At 40.5% G+C, this 20,164-nt stretch overlaps 1 protein-coding gene across 1 annotated transcript in view; it reads right to left on the bottom strand.

Moving 5' to 3' along the window:
- Positions 1-18,275, bottom strand: part of LOC101859351 (cohesin subunit SA-2) — a 56,563-nt gene extending 38,288 nt beyond the window's left edge. The window contains exons 1-11 of the mRNA XM_005104506.3: positions 18,172-18,275; positions 9,333-9,442; positions 8,231-8,309; positions 7,372-7,491; positions 6,845-7,018; positions 5,359-5,563; positions 4,118-4,269; positions 3,276-3,349; positions 1,876-1,999; positions 1,429-1,527; positions 475-554 (exon numbers count right to left, since the gene is read on the bottom strand). Coding sequence (XP_005104563.1) covers positions 475-554; positions 1,429-1,527; positions 1,876-1,999; positions 3,276-3,349; positions 4,118-4,269; positions 5,359-5,563; positions 6,845-7,018; positions 7,372-7,491; positions 8,231-8,309; positions 9,333-9,418 — 1,193 coding nt within the window. The 5' untranslated portion in view covers positions 9,419-9,442; positions 18,172-18,275. The remainder of the gene's footprint in view (positions 1-474; positions 555-1,428; positions 1,528-1,875; positions 2,000-3,275; positions 3,350-4,117; positions 4,270-5,358; positions 5,564-6,844; positions 7,019-7,371; positions 7,492-8,230; positions 8,310-9,332; positions 9,443-18,171) is intronic.
- Positions 18,276-20,164: the final 1,889 nt, after the last annotated feature.

Below are 20,164 nucleotides of genomic sequence, written 5' to 3'. Positions count from 1 at the left end.
ACACATGGGTGTTTCACAACATATACACTAAGCTTAACCCTATCCGTACGTCGTGTTTTACTATTGTATCCATGCGACGAGGGGAAACTCTGTGCCACCACTTTCCAAACAGGAAATTTACTCCTTAATCTGATCCGTATGTTTTGCATAGCAGTCTGTCAAAATGACTTTTTGAGAAATACTGAAAGTTTAAAAGAGATCTTTGCACTAGAAGATTTCTAAAATGTGAAGAATACAACCCCGGGGGTATAAAATGACCCCAAAGCGTACGGATAGGGTTAAGCAGCGCGAGAATTGTCAACAACAAAAAAGTGTAGTTTCACATCATTTACTTGAAGTATCATACAACCTGAATGAAATGGAATTCGAGGAAAAAAAAATATCCAAATTTTACGCAAACCTTTGATGAACAAAAAAGAATCAGAAAGCTTCAATAACAACAACGACTTCAAAACAACAACAACAACAACCTACTTCAGTACATGTATGACCAGCCTGATAGCCTGGACAGCCACATCGTACTCCTTGTCCAATGTCATCTCCACAATACGATCCTGGGAGGGGTGGGGGGGGGGCGCGGAGCAAAGCAAAAACCGTTTACTTCAGTTCTACTATAAATAAGAGTTTCATGGCGACTGCAACACATGTATAGTTGAACCTGCTCTAGTGTCCGCCTATAAAACACAATCACTAGTTTATACAATAGCTTCTAATGTCCTCCCTCGTGTTTTCTTTTACATTGTAAGGACCCCAATAATAAAAATAGACAGCATTTGTATAGTGCATATTCCTGCTCAACAGCAAACTCTATGTGCTTTACAATCTATACTATTACCACGGCAGACCTATGCAGGACAACCATCTGTATAAAACAACCACTTTTCTCCTCGATAATGGGTGGGCTTCTCAGTCAATGTACACTGCACGTCATATATATCAGTGCTGAAGATGAGAGGTGTTTATTGAGAGCTTTTGGGGATTTTTTTGTATTGTTGGGGGTTGTTTGTTGGTTGTTTTTTTGTTTTTTGTTTTTTTGGGGGGGGTTATTTTGTTTGTTTTGTAGATTTTTTTTTTAATAAAAAGAGAGGACTAGAGAGCAGGTCTGAGACGTGCCACTCTAAGAAATCTAACTAACAATCAGGATCTCAAGGGAAAAAAATCAGAATCTGAATAAAGAAATCAGGAACAAAAACAATTCCAACAAATCATCAGGATGACCGCAAAGTCGATTTCAAAATTTTTTGAGGGAACATACAAGTGAACGTATCTCTACCGAAATGTTATAGTTAATTCATAGCCTAGTTTATTTACATAAGCCTATACAGCAGAGAAAGTTTTGTATGTGTCGTTTATGCTTCTCTTTCAAGTCTTGTGCCAAGACAAGGCACCGCCAAGAGATAAGACCAGGCACCCACCACAAGTCCTTACCTTGAATCTGTTTGTAAAGAGCTCCAATTTCCCAGACAAATCTGGAGTCTCGTGGAGTGGGGCCAGGGTTTTGAGGCAGCACAAGCGCACATCCCCGACCTGCAGAACGACAAAGAGAAAGAGACATGACATCGAGTGATCGAGAGAACTTATCATAATGGAAATACGGCCCAACCTGTTCCAACAGCCACCTGTAAAAGACAATCAACTGTACAAACGGATACCTGTATAAGACAATCACCCATACAAACAGCCACTTCCCATTTCCTCCCTTGTCTCTTTTGTTACATTATATTATAAAGACACTGTGCAAGACTTCAATCAGGTCTAACACGACCACTTTTCTACAAACCATAGCAAGACCAAGGAGTAGAAGGAAATCTTTGTCATATATATTGAAGCTGACAAAAGAAAACAAAGAACCATATTTGTTTTTTTAAGACTTACTTTGTCATAGAGGGTCCAGCCGACGTATTTCAAGTAGCTGTCATCCAGGAACATGTTGGGATATTTCTTCATCCACACCCCGATCTCCGCCATACAGATGGACCGGATCTCTGGCTGCGTGTCTCTGTAACAGGGGAGAGAACACAGCTGACATTTTCAGAAACACACATAAAATGTCCAGGGGTGGCTCAGAACGTATACATATAAAACGACAAAACATAGCTTACAAAACAAAATTTAAAAACCCAAGAAAATAAAAACCCAGACTCTTTTTAAGTCTTACTTCGACTGGCTTTACTGCACTTGCAACACAGTCAGGGTATACAAGTGCTGAACATTAGCTGTCATTAGTAACATTTTAAAACAGGAGAAATAAGGACAAAATACGTTTGGTTTGAAAGGAGGAGCAAACCACAATTAGGTCATACAAGTGCTGAATTTGAGGTGTTACTAGATTTCTTTTTATTTAAGTTTTAGTAAGAGTTTTACGGCACTTGCAGCACAATAAGGTCATATAAGTGCCGAAGATTAGAGGTGCTACAAGAGAGTAATAAACACAAAATACAAGGAGGGGAGATAAGGACGATAGATGGTTGATAGGAAAGAAGGAGCAAACCACACCAGAGCACCTACCAACCACCCACTTACTAGATTTCAACATACCCACAAAAAAACAAAAAGAACAAAAAAACAAAAAGGAAAAACACAGACCAAAGATGTTTGGACGGAAAGAAGGAGAAAACAACACCTCACCGGTTGGCAGCTATGATAAAACATAAAAACGCCACATCACATCGCAGAAATAAAATAGACTAAAAACAAAATCTTTATAACCATCCAGACTAACTTGATACCAAGCTATGAACCAAGAACAAATACTAAAAACAAAAATGTCATAAGGCATTAAAAAATACACTGAAAGTCCAAACAAGCCAATTAACAATAAAAAATATCAGCAATGCATAGCAATGCTACAGAATAAGCAAAGGTACCACTGTTCAGGAGCAAACAACCAGCGTCACTGGTGTAGCAGTTAGGTGCCTTGCTGTCACACGCAGGAGACTCGAATTCGATTCCTGAGTAGGGAGGAAATTTTCAACAAGTATCTCGGTCTTTCTTCTGGGATGTTTTATCATCCCTCTCAGCCCGGGCTCACCCAGGCAGGCAGGATCGGAAGCCCGCCTCCTAAATAATCTAAATTGTGTTGATGGAGTGGTAATAACATTTACTTAACCCACAAACAAACAAACAAACAAAAAAACAACAACAAAACCCTAGAAAGAAACAAAAGAAAACAAAAGAAAAGAAATGGAAAAGAAAAAGGAAAGGAAAGGAAAGGAAAGGAAAAAGAAAAAAAGAAAGAAAAAAAGAAAAGAAAAAGAGCAAACATTCCAACTTACCGATATCTGTGAACAAAAACACCCTTGAAGATGTAGGTGAGCATGTTGCGGATTTCTGCCTGGTTCTCCTCCAGCTGTGGGAGTCAAAAGACAGAACGTCAGGTTAGGACATGAGACATAACCCCCCCACCCCAAAAAAAAAAAATAGACCTTTCATCTTGACTAATTTTGAGAATATCCTCTTTTTTTTTTTTTTACATTAAATAAAAACCAGAATACAAATCTTATTCAAACCAATTTATTTTTTCAAGTATCTGAATTTATAATCAATCTTCGGACTAATATTCCCTCCACTACACACAAAAAAAAAATCTCTGAGCTTATCCAGTGCTCTCTTCATTACCCAAAAATAGTCTCTGAAGAAATTAACTCTTTCAATTCAAAACATGTGCATAAAGAAATTCGCATGTAATGAAAAGATTTCACAATGCGCCTGTCAGACTGTATTATTATAATTATTCATTACACGGACTCAAAAGAATCGATCGTCAAGTCATTGTGGAACCAGTGTGCACTGCTTTTGTGAATGGAAGCCTCACCTGTTTACAATGGCGTCTTAGAAGACAGACTTTCACAAGATTAGATCTACACGAAACTAATAAAAAACTGAAAATTAAACTACAGAGACTTCAGACTCCTTAATATAACTGTGCACCCTTTAAATGATTCTGAACCACCGTTAATTTTGTCAAAAATCGAAAGTTAAGTGGTTCGGAAGTTTTATGCGACCAAAGTGACAAACTTTCACAAATATAATATATAGACATTCTAGGCCTTAATTATTATTTATTACTCATTTATTCTATTCCGGACAATCGTTGTGTATGTTGTTATTTTCATACCTCTTGTCTCTTCTGCATGAGAAGTTCCAGTCGGTCCCCGGCCCGTTTGTTCTGCTGTTTGGCCCGCTCCGACTCGTACTGGCGCTGAGTGTTGTCCAGATTGATGCTCAAGTTCAAGGCCACGTCCACTAGCGCTGTCATCAACTTCATGGCTGACAAAAGAAACAGTAAAGATCTAGCACACACATGGTGAAACACGCACAGAACACGCACACAGAGAAACACAAAGAGTAGCACACCGACACCACAATGGTCATTTAGTGCTGGGACTGTGCCACTAAAGACTTGTTTTCGTAAGAATTTTACAGCACTTGCAACACAATTAGGTCATATAAATGTCAAAGATTAGAAGTGTTACTAGAGAGCAGCATACAAAGAAAAGAGGAAAGATAAGGGCAATAGATATTTGATAGAAAAAAAGGAGCAAACCACACCAGGGCACCTGCCAACCACCCACTTAGATTATGTATGAAGCCACTTCCGAAGAAAGAGAAGCACCCAATATTATAATAATAATAATAATAATAATAATAATAATAATATAATAATGATGATCATAATAATGATAATAATAATAACAATTACAATAATAATATTAGTTCATACGTCAATGTCTAGTGATGACCAATGCATCTGCAGAGAAAAAATAAATTTGTAGCAAAATAGAAGAATAAATGATTAAGATGGCTTGTGTAATATAGCAAATTAGACCATTTGACTTAAAGAAAAACTTTTCCACAATTTCAGCACTCCAGTTTCTCTCCACAACAAATAAATCATTTGCCTTTCACTTATACCAAACATTCTGAGTATTCAAAAGCTCCATTTCCCACTTGCGGATAAGACAAGATAAGATAATACTTTATTATTCCAGAGGGAAATTTTTCTTGGCTGTACAAGACCGTAAATAATGTAAGTCCTTCACCATCTATACTACTACCCCAGCAGACCTGAGAGCATTCTAAAACAACCTCAACTTCCAGGGAAGCATACAGTGCCAGCAGCCATTTATAGGAGCTAAAACACTAACATACTGAAAAGATCTTTCACTGTCTATGGCCGGGCACCCATTCCCACCTGGGAGGAAGATTTGTGAAAAAGTGCCTTTCCCAAGGACACAACGTTGGGCCCGCGGCTTGAACCCCCAAACCCGCAACTTCACGACTACGAGCCCGGTGACGGCACATGCGCGCAGCAAAGAAAAATCTCCCCCCACTCCAAAAAAACCCCTAAAAACTTACCGGCCAGCGTGCTGGTGTGTCGGAACGCGCGCACTTGTGAGTCGGTGAGTCCGGTGAGTAGGGAGATGACGTTGTCCATCATGTACTGGTCGTAGATGATGCTGTACTGACATTGACGCACCAGCACCTGCACAAACTCACAGTATGACGACTTGAACTTCTTCCACTGCGGGCCCGTCATGATCAGAGGGTAGTCGCCGCTTTCCTGACGAATAATCACAATCGTAGACGCGGCTTTCATTTCAGTTGTGAATGTTTGGCATTACCATTGGCTCAGTCAGAAAAGAAAATACCACACACACAAACCTAAGTACCGAATCCGAAGCTCCTCCGCGGTTTTTAGTTTTAGAAACAGTTTTACGGCATTTGCAACACAAATAGGTCATATAAGTGCTGAAGATTGGAGGTGTTACACGAAAGTAATACAAATATATATGAAGTAGGGGAAGAGAGATACGGATGATAGATGTTTGATAGGAAAGAAGGAAAGGAGAAAACCACACTACACTAGAGCACCCACAAACCACCCACTGTGCCTTCTTTTTGCTAGAAGAAAACAATATAAATGTCTGGATATTAATACAATACAGTGCAATCCTGTTATAACGAGAGGGAGGGAACCGGAGCAAAATGTCCGTTATAGCAGGATTCTCGCTATTAGGGATCCAGTAATAAATTCAAGGGAAACTGTAAAGTAGGCCTAATCTAGGAGTTTGGTGTTCTGTTTATTTCCTTTTGCTATCTCCTCTGATGATGATTTTGTTTCAACATGACCTCTAGGTCTTACTTGATCAAAAATCGAATCAGGTTTTTTTCTCCAGTGCTAGATCTAGCCATGTGGACTGACAGCTCGGCGTTGGCGATCAGAAAAAAGGGCTCTGGGCTAACTCGCCCGCTGTGTTTTCCCCCACCCCACCCTGTGGTGCATTCTGTCTGCTTGCGCACGTCACACATTCGCTCCATCCATCACATTGCTGTGACCTCTCCATCCCCGCATCGGAGAAGTGAGAGGCATGGTAGGCCTCGATAATCTAAACTAGGCTTACGCTGGCTTATCATGCGATGCGTTCTGTTTGTCTGTGCATGCCACACCCTCCCTATTCAGTAGCTCCGGCCTTCATTGTTGACTCACGTGGGCTCTCCTATTCTTTGTTTCGCAAGATTATCAACAAGTTTCAGAACTGGCGAAGTTTTGCCTACGTAGTGTGCACAGCAGCAGCAATATTCCGCTATAACCGACTCGCGTGTTTGTCTGATAGCGCTATAGCAGTATTTTATTTACAAAGGTAAAGAGGAGAAAAAAAACGGGTTTTAGAATAGTGTCTTTATAACAGACGTTTTTTCCGGACTCGTTATAAGTGGACTCCACTGTACACTGAATATATACCCGCATTCAAGTGGGTAGTTTCAGTTGAAATAACAGCAAGTTTTTTTCTTAAAATTTTAAATATTAAAAAAACAAAAACAATGGCAAATCATTACTTACCTCATCAAACTCCTCTGTCATTTTGCGGATGATCTCAGCGTGCTCCATGTTGGTGTACATGTACGGAGTTATCTTCCCCTTACAGCCGGAGCACTGGATGAAGAACTGGATCAGCTCCAGCAACGCTGCGTTACGATCCAGCTTGTAGCCTTCTATCCAGTCATCCACCACCGCCTGAATAATAATAACAATAATAATGATGATAACAAAGAAGAAGAAATAAAAATATCATCATAAAAATAATAGTTATCATTATGGCGAAGAAGATAATAATAATAATTTTTTTTTTAATTTCAATGATTGTGATGATAATAATATTAATAATAAAGGATTATATAAATCTCAGCCCGATGGCCCTGACAGGCAAGGTTGGAAGCCGCCTTAAATCATCTAAATTGGGTTGATGGTGGTGTAAAAACACCTTTAAAACAAAACAACTTAAATTTTTTTTAACAAACCCTTGTGGGAGAAGGCAGCACACACAATTGGAGAATCTAAAAATAGCATCACAGAAACAGCACACCCACCTGTAGAGAAGCTTTCCCGGCCTTGACCGTCTCAAACAGGCTGCCGTCTCCCTGGTCCAGAGACTCCTGGTGCGCCCGCCGAGACTTGGCGTGAGAGTCGGCCTTCCTCCTCTTGGGAGCCTGACAAAAGGGGAAAATTGTTTTTGTAAGTGTTTTACAGCCCTTGTACCACAATAAGGTCATATAAGTGCAAAAGACTCGAGGTGTTACAAGAGAGTAACAAACACAAAAAGGAAGATGGGGAGATAAAGACGATGGATGTTTGATAGGAAAGAAGGAAAAAAGACAGTGAATATGAACAATTGATCCCATTAACACAACAGGAGAAGCAACATGGGATCCTGTAAATAAGTTAATAAGGCGCATTTAACCGATCCCCAGTTTGAAAAAAAGTCAACTGTTTTTGTTTGTATGCTTGAGTAATGAGAAGCACATCGACACAATAACGATCATTTAGAGCGGGGAGGGACAGTAAGACAGACAGACAGAAACAAAAGAGGGAAAGAAAAGAAGTAGGACCTACCAGTGGCACCCTCCATCGCCCGCAGACAAATGAGGAAAAGGCGGTGGAATACCGCCAAGTTATCCCGTAAACACTATAAGAGACACTCTATACAAGATTCTGTAAATAAGGCACATTTTACAGGGATTTCCTTTTTGAGTTGGCTTTCTGAGTTTGAGTAAAGATGCACACTGACACAATGTGACAATAACAGTCATGTACTGCAGGGAAGAAGAAAGATAGATAAACAGTGAATAACAGATGGAAAGAAAAGAAGTCCTATTTTCATATATTTCTTTTCATAAGTTTCATCAACCACTCAAACAAGTGGGCAAACACCAGCATGAGAACACAAACCTGGTAACCATCTTCCTTCTTCTTCCTCTTGCCTTTTGCTTTTGGCTCTTCGAAGTCACTGTCTGATTCATGGTCTTGCCTTTACAAGAAAAAAAATAAGAAAAAGTTTGAAGAGTCTTTTTTTTTTCGTAAGAGGTTTACGGCACTTGCAACAAAATAAAGTCATATAAGTGCTGAAGATTAGAGGTGTTACAAGGGAGTAACAAACACTAAAAAGAAGGAGGGGAGAAAAAGACAATAGATGTTTGATAGCAAAGAAGGAGCAAACCATACCAGAGCACCCTCCAACCACCCACAATGAGTCTTCTTACAACAATGTGTACAACAAAGGAACAATTTTTTTTTTTAAAATCACCAGTTAAAATGTTGTAAAACTTGCTTTTAAATATTTATACAAGAGGCCATCGCCTCGGTGTGTGGGTGTTCTGGTGTGTTCAGCTCCCTTATTTCTTTAACCTTTTTTGTCAGTGTTGCCGTAAATGCAAGTCCTTTCACTGATCCTTTCTGAAAATGTCTTTATTATGAAAACAGGCAGGGCATTTAACTTCAACTTAACAACTACCTCTTCTGCTTTTAAAATCTAAACACATTCCAACCCATCCTTTTTACAATTCATCACCTTCACCCAAGTTTCTTTTATTTTGTACTGAACAGCTGATTTACTCAATCTGGCAATGTCACATAATCTGAACACAAACACAATCACAGTGCTAACAGACTTTGAACGTAATGTGAGAGCAAATCAATTAGCTCAGCAAGCTTTTCGAAAACAATTCTCAAGTGTTTGAAAAGGCTTGAAATAATTCAGAATGACTGTACAGCTGTAGTCTCTTTGATGGAATGACATCTAAAGAACGCCAGGAACATAACATAACTCTTTAAGCTTAAAAGTCAAAGCAAGTTTAGAGTGGAAAACTATCACTACCAATATTTACCAGTACTATCTCATAAATAAAAGAGAAATGAGATCCATCAAATAAAGATATAGCCGCAATGACATCATTTCTTCAGTGTCCGACAACAGATAACCCAAACAAGAGCCAGATGACTCTACGTGATCAGAAGGCGACCCACAATATCGGTGACCAATAAATAAACTTACATGGACATTTCCGAAGGTTGCTCTGCCTCCTCCATCTCTGCAACAGCCTGTTGCTTGGCTCGCCTTGAGGGTCGGCCTGACGGCATTTTGACTCCTCACTCTGCACTGAACTGAAAAACATTCGATGAAAAAGGGGTGTCTAACATATTATTTTACTTTCAAATCACTACTGACCATCCCATGCTCAGGTACCGTTAGTCAAGCCCTTTTCTCATTTTTATACATTTTAGATCTACACTTTTTATTCATCACAAATTATTAGTTTTTAAAATATCTGATGGTTTTCGAACTATATCACACTTCAGCCTAATTCATCAAATGCATAGCTCTAGCAATTTCCATGCTTTGGACCAATCTGGGGGTTTCAAGTGGGCATGCCCCCCCCCACACCCCAAGCAAAAAAATCTGGGGGTTAGCCCTGTTTAGTTTTCCTTCATAATTTAATGCAATTAGGCTTAAATTTTCTTGGAAAATATTTGATTTGCAACATTTAATTGGCCATTGTGATCAGCAGCAAAAAAGACAACAGTTTGACCCCCAACATACACACACACATCAAACTAACAAACAAAGACGGTCACAGCTCTCTTCTTGTTGCTGTTGTTGCCCCTAGTGGTTTTTGTTGTTGTTGTATGCTGCTGATGGTTTGTTATAATATTTGTTGCCTCATTAGTTGGGCTGTCTATAATGTGTACAGATAAAGTCAACTCTATTGTACAGAAAGTCTTCGTGGATTTTTGCCACACACTTTAACCCTCGTCTTGTGGGGGCCGGGTTTGTCGCCCGATAAGCCTATTTCGGCACCTCGTCTACGTTCTGGTCCCAAGTCAGTCTTGCGCCTGGCTCAGCATACCCGCACCGCGCATCATCTTATGTGCAATTCGGGTCCCGAGTTGGATCCCCATTCATGCAGGTCAAGTGTGTGTGCGTCAGTCTGCTTGAGTATGTGTGCGTCTGTGGCTTTCTTCTAGAACCGCCTGCTTTGGTTCGTAATCGAGGCATACGTCTCATTCAAAAACGCCAAGTCGGTAGCTCTAGATGTTCGTCCAATGAAATCATAGAAGAAATTGACCTACTTAGACGCGAGAAGCTCGAAAGGATAGTCCGGAAACAAGACTTTCATTTTTCTATACAAAATCTTTCAAAATGAGCTTGATTTTGTATGAAATGATACTACATGATAAAAAATAACCTTGTTTGATAGTTTTGAATACCATTGTGCAGGTACAAAGAACAATGTGAGTGCAAAACATTCGTAATTTGACCTATATTATCCCCTTTCAAACCTCAGGTCATTCATAACAACAGCGCCTAGAAAGGTTATTCGAATGGGCGTAACAACTCGTAATGTCTTATTAAATCAGCTTGTGAGAAGGGGTTATTCGTGTGTTTGTAACACTTTATAAATAGAAAGCTATGAGAAAGATAGAGCGTTATTTTCATCATCTATTAACACACCCCCACGGTATTCAAGGCGAAAACACGTTTCCCGGCGCACGCTGTACACCAACAGTACACACTGAGTCACCCCGGCGACCTGCCCAGAACGTCCGACGTAATCGGTTGCTGATAAGATTCGCATCTCAGCACAGACGCAGGACAAGAGTTAAGTTCGCCTTCTCAACTGTTTCAGATGATTTCTTCCTAAAGGCAAAAAAATGTTCATCTTTAAACTTAGCAAAAGCTTCGCCAAATTTGTCATAAGATTTGAATGCCTGCTCTAGATCTAGAAAGCATTCCTTGTCAGGCGGAGATTAGATTTATATTATGGAAGTGGCTATTCTCACCCGGGGTGAGAATAGAAATACGATCGACCTCTCACCCCAGGTGAGACTTGCCACCGTAGGCTATTCTCACCCGGTGTGAAACAAGACCTGTTTTTCCTAATTTCGGAATACTTTCTATCGATGTGGATGATCAAATGGATAAAGACAAAGAAAAGATTACGTTATAGCACAAAAGTAAGCTAATTTTATCGACTACAAAGATGCTATGGCTATTTCACTTTTCGAATCGAGCCGAACTACGGGGGTCGCCATTTTGTTTTGCCCGAAAGTTCTCGCAAGATCTACTCCTCCCCTCTTCTCTCTCTCTTTCTGAATACTGTCTATCGGTGTGGACGATCAAATTGACCAAAACAAAGTTTAAAAATGATGTTAAAATACAAAAGTAAATTAATTTGGTTGTCTACAAAGATGCTATGGCTATTTAACTTTTCGAATCGAGCCGAACTACGCGGGACGCCATTTTGTCTAGCCCAAAAGTTCTCGCGCTACTCCTCTCTCTCTCCACTGCCGCCCACAGACAAAATTGTACGCTTTTAGTAGGCTAACAGTAGTAATGGAACGTTTGTTCACGGCACAGAATTCTAGATCTACAATTTTTCTGTTATCACAATGTAGAATTCTGTGGTTTAGGGTGAACGCAAAATTGGTTGGCCAAGATCAAGGCTATAACGGTGAACGCACACCGGGAGAGAATAGCCAAAAGACTCGCCTGCGCTATTCTCACCCCGGGTGAGAATACCTGCGTTATTCTCACCCCGGGTGAGAATAGGTGGCCTTATATTATACTAGGACCACTATGCTGGGAAACGAAGCGGAAATGGTAGATTTAGAATCTGGAAGTTAGATTCTAATCATCAACGTAAAAGAGCTCCGAGTCCACCACGTTAGTTGTCACAGCATCACTATGTCGCAATTAACACTACCTTATAAATTATTTATTATTAAAGTTTCCAGGCTAGGGGGGGCAACCCCACATGCCGTTAAACGTAGAAAAGACGCATCTTTCTGATTGGCTGCTAATTTCAGCACTGTGATGTCATCTCTTCCTGGGATACCCACATGGAACGACGTGTTTTTGGTGACATTTCGGATTTCCTAGATCTAGATATCTAGATCTAGAATGTTGATGCTCAGAACAGTAAGATTAAGAACATTGATGCTTGAAATTGAAACACGGTAAATACAAAGACAATAAACTGCACGAAAATTGCCGTAAAGTAAAGACGAAGGAGGATTAGATCTAAATCTAGATCACTAGATCTACCACCACCACCCCCCCCCCCCCCTCCTGCATTTTTAATCACTAATATATTTTGGCTGTCTTTATTCGGACTCGAGTCCGAATATGAAAAAATGTCATTCGGACTCAGGTCCGGAAAAAAGGAAGTGTCTTCGTTCTATAGATCTAACGTTCAGTGCTTCCAATTTTCCGACATTTTTTAGTTTCCCCCACACCTTTTCTGCCGATCCGATGCCCGTTGCCTCATTGATACCCCCCCCCCCCCCCCCCACATTTCCCACTTTGTTGTAGAAAAAGGTAAAATTGAAGATTAGCAGACCACCTGCCACCTGCATAATATGAGCTGTGTAAAAAAAAAAAAAGACCGATTCGTTCACCCGGCCACCTCTATTCTCACCCCGGGTGAGAATAGTGTAGGCGAGTCTTTTGGCTATTCTCACCCGGTGCGCGTTCACCGTTATAGCCTAGATCTAGGCCAACCAATTTTGCGTTCACCCCTAAACCCCAGAATTCTACACTGTGATAACAGAAAAATTGTAGAATTCTGTGCCGTGAACAAACGTTCCATTACTAAAAGCGTACAATTTTGTCTGTGGGCAGAGGAGAGAGAGAGAGAGAGAGAGAAAGAGAGAGAGAGAGGAGTAACGCGAGAACTTCCGGGCAAAACAAAATGGCGACCCGCGTAGTTCGGCTCGATTCGAAAAGTTAAATAGCCGTAGCATCTTTGTGCACGACCAAATTAATTTACTTTTGTGTTTTAACATCATTTTTTAACTTTGTTTTGGTCAATTTGATCGTCCACACCGATAGACAGTATTCAGAAAGAGACAGAGAGAGAGAAGAGGGGAGGAGTAGATCTTGCGAGAACTTTCGGGCAAAACAAAATGGCGACCCCCATAGTTTGGCTCGATTCAAAAAGTGAAAGCCATAGCATCTTTTTTGTAGTCGATAAAATTTGCTTACTTTTGTGCTATAACGTAATCTTTTCTTTGCATTTATCCATTCGAAGTGACTATTTCTCCGAACATTCGGAGAAATAGTGCCGATCTTTATTTCTCCGAACGGTTTCCGGCTTCCGGTCTCGTGATTTTTTGCCTATAATTTATTGTGAGAGTTTGGCGCCAACTTTCATTCTGCCCCTGGTCTGGGAAGAAACACGTACCGCATGGCAAGCCCGCCTACAGACAACCTTCAGTAACACCCACCACACACCCACCACCATCATGCACATGTACACACACTAACTAAACATAACTAGTGGACAACTTTTGAACGGATGACGAGCTGAACTGTGGATGGAGAGACAGTGTGAGTGAAAGAGCGGGTGAAAGAAAGAATGTGCGAGTGTATCCACAGGCGACAGCAACTACAAGACGACGACACGACGACACCGACCACCCCTGGCCTGGTCCACAGCTCACGAACAAAAGGAATGCAGCTCAGGCGGTGTTTTGCCTATATTATTGTCCATGGTTCGCAGGGAACAAATGAGATTTTCTTTGTGTGTGCCTGGAGGGATGGGGTGGGGTATGAAAGTCATGCGGACGGGGATGAGCCGCGGGAGAGAACACGGGAATTGAATGAAAGAGTGAAACTGAAAGAGACGAACGACTCATGAGCCCTGGAGTGAATGGATCCTGTGTTTCTATTTTTGTATACTTTGAACTGTTACTGAATAAAGGCTGAAATAAAACCCGAAAAACAAACAAACACACACACACACCCCTCACTCTCCACTTACTACCACACACAGACATACTCAAACACGCACATACATACACACACACACACAGGAGCAAATTTTTGGGTCTATATCTATTTCAATTTTCAACAGCTAGTCTAGATGAGATTTTTAGATGAGTGTAAAAACGTGAAAAAGAAAGGTCTCACAACAGAAAGAAATCAAAATTAGAACAGCCCATAAACAACAACAAACATTAACAAATAGGGAGTGTATACAGACCCGGTAACCGGGAACAAAGTCACAAAGTATACAGACCCGGTAGGGGAACTCTTTTGTGATTTCGGAAAGTTTCAGCGCCCTCTTGGCTCAGGGTAGACCACAGAATTCTACACTAAGGTAGACTTCTTCTAGATCTAGACCTATATCTAGATCTCTATTCTATGGTCTAGGTCTAGATCTAAACAGACAGACATACATCATTGGTCTAGTTTCGAGGCTAGCCTAGATCTAGATCTAGAGATTGCCAATGTCTTTTCGATGAACGATCGTTTTTCCTTCGTTTTGGAGTTGGAGGAATCACAATTTGAAGAAAACAACAATGTCATAATTTCAATCGAGCAGTCCCCTCTCTATCTCTCTCTCTCTCTCCTCTGTCTCTGTGTATCGCTTGCATTCTCTTTTTCTTTGTTTGTCTCTGTCTTTCTTTCTCCCCACCTATTTCCCACTCTATCTTTCTCTCGTTCCATCCTGCCAACTGGGGCATGTCATAATATACATTTTGCTAGCACTTCTCTCCTCTCTCTCTCGCTCACACACACACACACACACACACACACACACACACACACACTACCGGGTCTGGGCGCTGAAACTTTCTGAAATCACAAAAGAGTTCCCCTACCGGGTCTGTATACTTCGTGACTTTGTTCCCGGTTACCGGGTCTGTATACACTTCGTAACAAATAAGGGCGTGTGTCCACCTGTCCGAAGAAGATTGGCAGTTTTAACCCTAAACGTGCGTAATTTTTTTTTAAAGTACAGGATATTACATGTAAATTATGGAATAACACACATTAAGGGGCTTGCCAGTGTCAGTACATTGGTCGCAGCAGTGACAAACGCAGATGCCAGTTCTATGTGTCGTTATCAATAACCTTCCGTAGATCTAGATCTAGACAGCACACGAGTGAACACAACACATTTAAGTTTTAAAAGAGCAGCACCCTTCATAGACAACACGTCATATCTATAGCGAAAAACTGTTTGGAATTGTAGCATTTCTTTATTATATAAATATTTACGGCGGACATTTTTTGGACCGATTGAACCATATTGTATTCGAGCGATCTTTGGTAGGCCCATACTATAATTATAGATCTCTATATAATATCCGAAATTTGCGGGAAAGGATGATATTTCAGAGTGTTCGGAGAAATAGTGCCCAGCTTTATTTTCCCGAACGTTCGGAGAAATAGTGCCGCCTTATCCATTTTACCATCCTTATCGATAGAAAGTATTTCGAAATTAGGAAAACCAGGTCTTGTTTCACACCGGGTGAGAATAGCCTACTGTGGCAAGTCTCACCCGGGGTGAGAGGTCGATCGTATTTCTATTGCCATTTCTATTCTCACCCCGGGTGAGAATAGCCACTTTCATTCTCACTCGGGGTGAGAATAGAGGTGGCCTAAATCCCCTCCTATCCACCCCCCACCCTCAATCACCACCTTTCGCTCATCTTGCCTCGCCACTGGCTTGCGCTCTGAAGTCACTAAGACCCCCCGGAACTAGATCTACCTCTTCTCCGCACGTAGCGTAGAGAACTAGGAGTGCATAGCCGTAGTTAGGCTAGGTGCCCGTAGTAATCACGGGCCCAGATGGGTGGTCCGGAACAATCCAGCCAGTTAAATAAACATGTTAATAATGATGGTATGAGGTACACACACGGACCCTGACAATAAACTATAATTACTTAGAGGCACGGTGAACTGGAGCTGGTACCACTGCCACTAGATCTATATCTATCTAGATCTATATCTAGATCTTAGATCTAACTCAATAACTGGCCACTAGACTAGATCCATAGCCTATGTACGGCATACCGTCACGTACGTCATACCATCAGTTGGCACGCATTTGGCCTAAAATTGGACAACCAGACAATTATGCGATAATCTGGAATGCTGTCTGCTAAACAATTCCGTTCAACATTGTTTTGTTTTCAAGTTCAACAATTTTGAGCAGAATCAGACACCTGTGTGAGCAGAAATAATCCATTTCATCTCCAAAGGTAAGAACCACGTTCAGCCATTACGGCTTGCAGATGCGCAATACATCTTGGGAAATAAGCTATTGGTTCTACAATCGTACCCGCAGGATTCATTTCGCATTTTTATTCAGTTTATAAGGTGTCTAGTTACCGCCACAAACCATTCGCTGCTCTTTGTTGTAACCATTGGCGCCCGTAGGGGGGGGTGACGATATGGGGTACAATTTTTTGATGGATGTACCCCATACCGTCACCGTATTTTTTACATGTAGCGTGACTTGAAAAATAGTTATTTCTTGGGGAGTGCTTATTTAGGCCACATATGGCCTAAATAAGGTAAGGGAGGGGGGTTTAGCTTATTTAGGCCACAGGTGGCCTAAATAAGGTAAGGGAGAGGGGGTTTAGCTTATTTAGGCCTAAATAAGGTCACCCTATTTCTTGACGGACTATGGATGGCATCTTAGTACTTTAGATTTTTTAGTTTCTATGATGTGATATAGATCTAGATAGATCTATTTAGACACGTATTCATTACAAAATGAGCGACTTTAGATTTTTCTTTTTTAATGTTTGAAACAAATTTATATGATGAAGGAAACTCTATCCCGTTGTATGTAATGATGATGATGATGTTCCTCTGTCCAATGTATACACATGTTGTGATGATGTTCTTCCAGCCACTGTTTCCACATGTTGTGATATTGTTCCTGCTCCTACTGCTTCTGTTTCAGAAGAAAAACTTGCTGGCCCTCCCCCAACTGCCCTTGTCTCTAGTTGTGAGTGGTCAGTTGATGCCCTAGACTTTTCGACCACAGATCAGGAATTCTCGGGGATCGAATGTACCTCCGAGGACTTCCTGGATCCTGCAGCAGAGTTTCAGCTACCTTTGGTTTGGTTTCGACCCCAGCTCGGGATCCTGTGGATAACCAGGACTATGTCTATTGTCTACCTGAGCAGGCATTGAGACCATTGGAAGATGAAACTCTGGTGACACCCCAAGCCCCCCAAAAACTGCCTCAGGACAACACTTTTGCTTTGTCCTTGACAGTGTAATTGATCACACCATTGCCACTGGATGGATGGCATCAGACATGCATTATTGGGTCCGCCGTTGCCATTGGCACAAAATCGAACCTAAGGAGAACGAGGGGGCATACAGAAAATACCTTGATTTGTAAAATCAACTCATTCCTGCCCCCTCGTTCGTCAACCTGCCCATACCAGCAAGCTGGAACTATCTAAGTCTAAGGTTTCAACACAGAGAAGCGGGCTAGCCTAGGCTAAGGCCCCTACATACATGTCTTACGGGCAAAGTACAAAGCATGGGAGGAGGCGAAGAAATTGGAAGAAGAAAAGAAAAAGGAAGAAGTGGAAAAGAGGAAGAGAGAAAGGGAGAGAAAAGGGGGGAGAAGGAAGAAGAGAAAAGAGGAGAAAAGTTAACGAAGTTGGAGAAGCAGAGAGCAGGGAAGAAGAAGAAGAAGAAACAACAGGGAAATTCGTGTAGGGTAGGCCTATGTATGCGAGTAAGATGTTCATGTGAGTTTGTTGTGATAGATAGGCCTACATGTGGAAGAGTAAAATGAAGCATTCAAGTACTTGTGTGTGAGTAAAAGATAATAATAATAATAATAAATGACATTTATATAGCGCTCAACCCCTAATAAAGTACACAGGCTCTGACCGCTTTACAATACAGACAGTACAACATCTAGAATCTAGCAACTGGTTGGCGATGATGAACTAAGACCACATGAAAATCGCAGTTACATCTATGGGATCGTTTGCAGTCTATCAATAACGAACTCTTTAATGGGTTGTGGAACATTCCAAAAAAACAAAGCATACAATTTAGGCCAACTTACCTTCAAATACAATTATAATTCAATAAAACCACAAAACAACACCATGAAAACAGTGTCGGCGGGAATTATAATCACAGTAGTCTCCCCTCCTTTTAGCTTGTGGCCAGGTACGTTTGAGTGTTTGTTGTTATTTAATTATAAGTCGTCGTCGTCGTCGTCGTCTCTCTCTCTCTCTCTCTCTTTCTCTCTCTCTCTTTCTCTCTCTCTCCCTCTCCCCTATCTCTCTCCCTCTCCCCTATCTCTCCTACTCTTCGTTTCTTTTAACCTCTCTATTCTCCTTTTCTCTTAAACTGTCGTCCTGTTTGCTGTTGCCAAATTCAGTTTCCCAAATTTACAAGTACGCGTAAATGTATTATTTAAAATCACCATAATAATTATTTCTCAATTATAAATTTTCAGAAACATCTCCTTACTGAAAATTTTAATGAAAAGCCAAACAGCAATACCACATAGCTCAGCCAAAGATCGTAGTAAGTATAGGATCTTTTTGCATGAGTTGAAGATGTGCTGCTGCAAATGGGAATATGTTTTTAAATAAAGGAACTTAACGAAGAAGCTTTCCTTGCTTTCATCACACTTCATGCAGCATGTCAAATTGTTTAATTTAAGGAAATATTGTATGGATGTGTGAAGCAATCTTTCCACGATAGTATTGTGCAGTCATGGTTGTACAAATGCTCGTTGATAGTTAGGCTGTTGGTTGTCAAACTGGCATACAAACAATAAGAAGCGGCCAGCATAAATTTGCAGTCACGTGACATTATTTACAAAAAACATGAAGTCGGGCCGTATTTATTAACAGAGCAAAACTTAAAATTTAAGAAACATATTCGACAAACTTTGAATGATACATTAATTTGCAATAGTTATGATATAACTGACTTTTAATTGCCAAGGTAAGATGAAAAAAATTTCTTATAAAAGTCAGAAAGATCATTGACCAGCATGTCCAAGTGCGCCAGTGCGGTTTTTTTAGTTATCGTTACCACACACCACACTACAGGGTCTCCAGATTCGCTGTTCTTTAACTCATTTTTGCGGTATATAATGTTAGCTTGGTAACATCGGGTGGATTGGTTTGAGCAATTATTATTTGATAGCAAAGAGATTAAAAGTAAATGTCATACAAGTGCCCAAGATTAGAGCTACAATTAAGAAAGCAACAAATATAAAAAAAGGAGAGTGGCAAAGGACGACGGTAAATCGGGATAAAAGACCCGTTGTTGACATCGCAATGCACGTATTATTTAATTTTATAACCCAGGCACTGTCTATTTTAAGATTTTTGGGGTTTGAATCCCCCCTATCCCCCCCCCCCCAACTAAAGAATTTATATCAATTTGGCGCTTCTAAGAACTGTCTGATCAGAAAAACTTCTTCCTCTGACACTGCATATGAACAGTGACTACTTGAACAAAAAAGAATTTTTTTAAAAAATTAATTAAAAGACCGCAGGTAGATAAACTGATTGACTGATTAATAAATACATAATAATGTTTTGTCTTGTCAATTTGTTATTGTTTGAAAGCTTAATTGGCCATTATGGTTTTCGGGGATCGAAGAATGTTTCTGAGTGTTCAAGTGGGTGGTTGGCGGGTGCTCTGGTTTGGATTGCTCCTTAATTCTTTCCTATAAAAAAATATATCGTCTCTATCTCCCCTCCTTCTTTTTGTGTGTTTGTTACTCTCTTGTAACACCTTTAGTATCTTCAGCACTTATACGACCTTATTGCGTAAGGTGCAAGAGCCGTAAAACTCTTACTAAAACTAAACCTCGGGAGTCTGCTGAGGTAATAGATTGTAAAGTGTATAAAGCATACTAGCTGTAGAATGGGTACCGTCCTAAGCTTCCTCAGTCCCTCTCAGTCAACTGAGAAGGCCTAGGTACCGTGGTATGCATAATGCGCCGTACAGCTACCATGTATTATTACTATTATTATTATTGTTATTATTATTATTATTATTATTATTATTATTATTATTATTATTATTAT

Source organism: Aplysia californica, unplaced genomic scaffold (assembly GCF_000002075.1).
Source record: "Aplysia californica isolate F4 #8 unplaced genomic scaffold, AplCal3.0 scaffold00422, whole genome shotgun sequence".
Taxonomy (NCBI): Eukaryota; Metazoa; Mollusca; class Gastropoda; order Aplysiida; family Aplysiidae; genus Aplysia; species Aplysia californica.
This window is presented reverse-complemented; position numbering and strand designations above follow the sequence as displayed.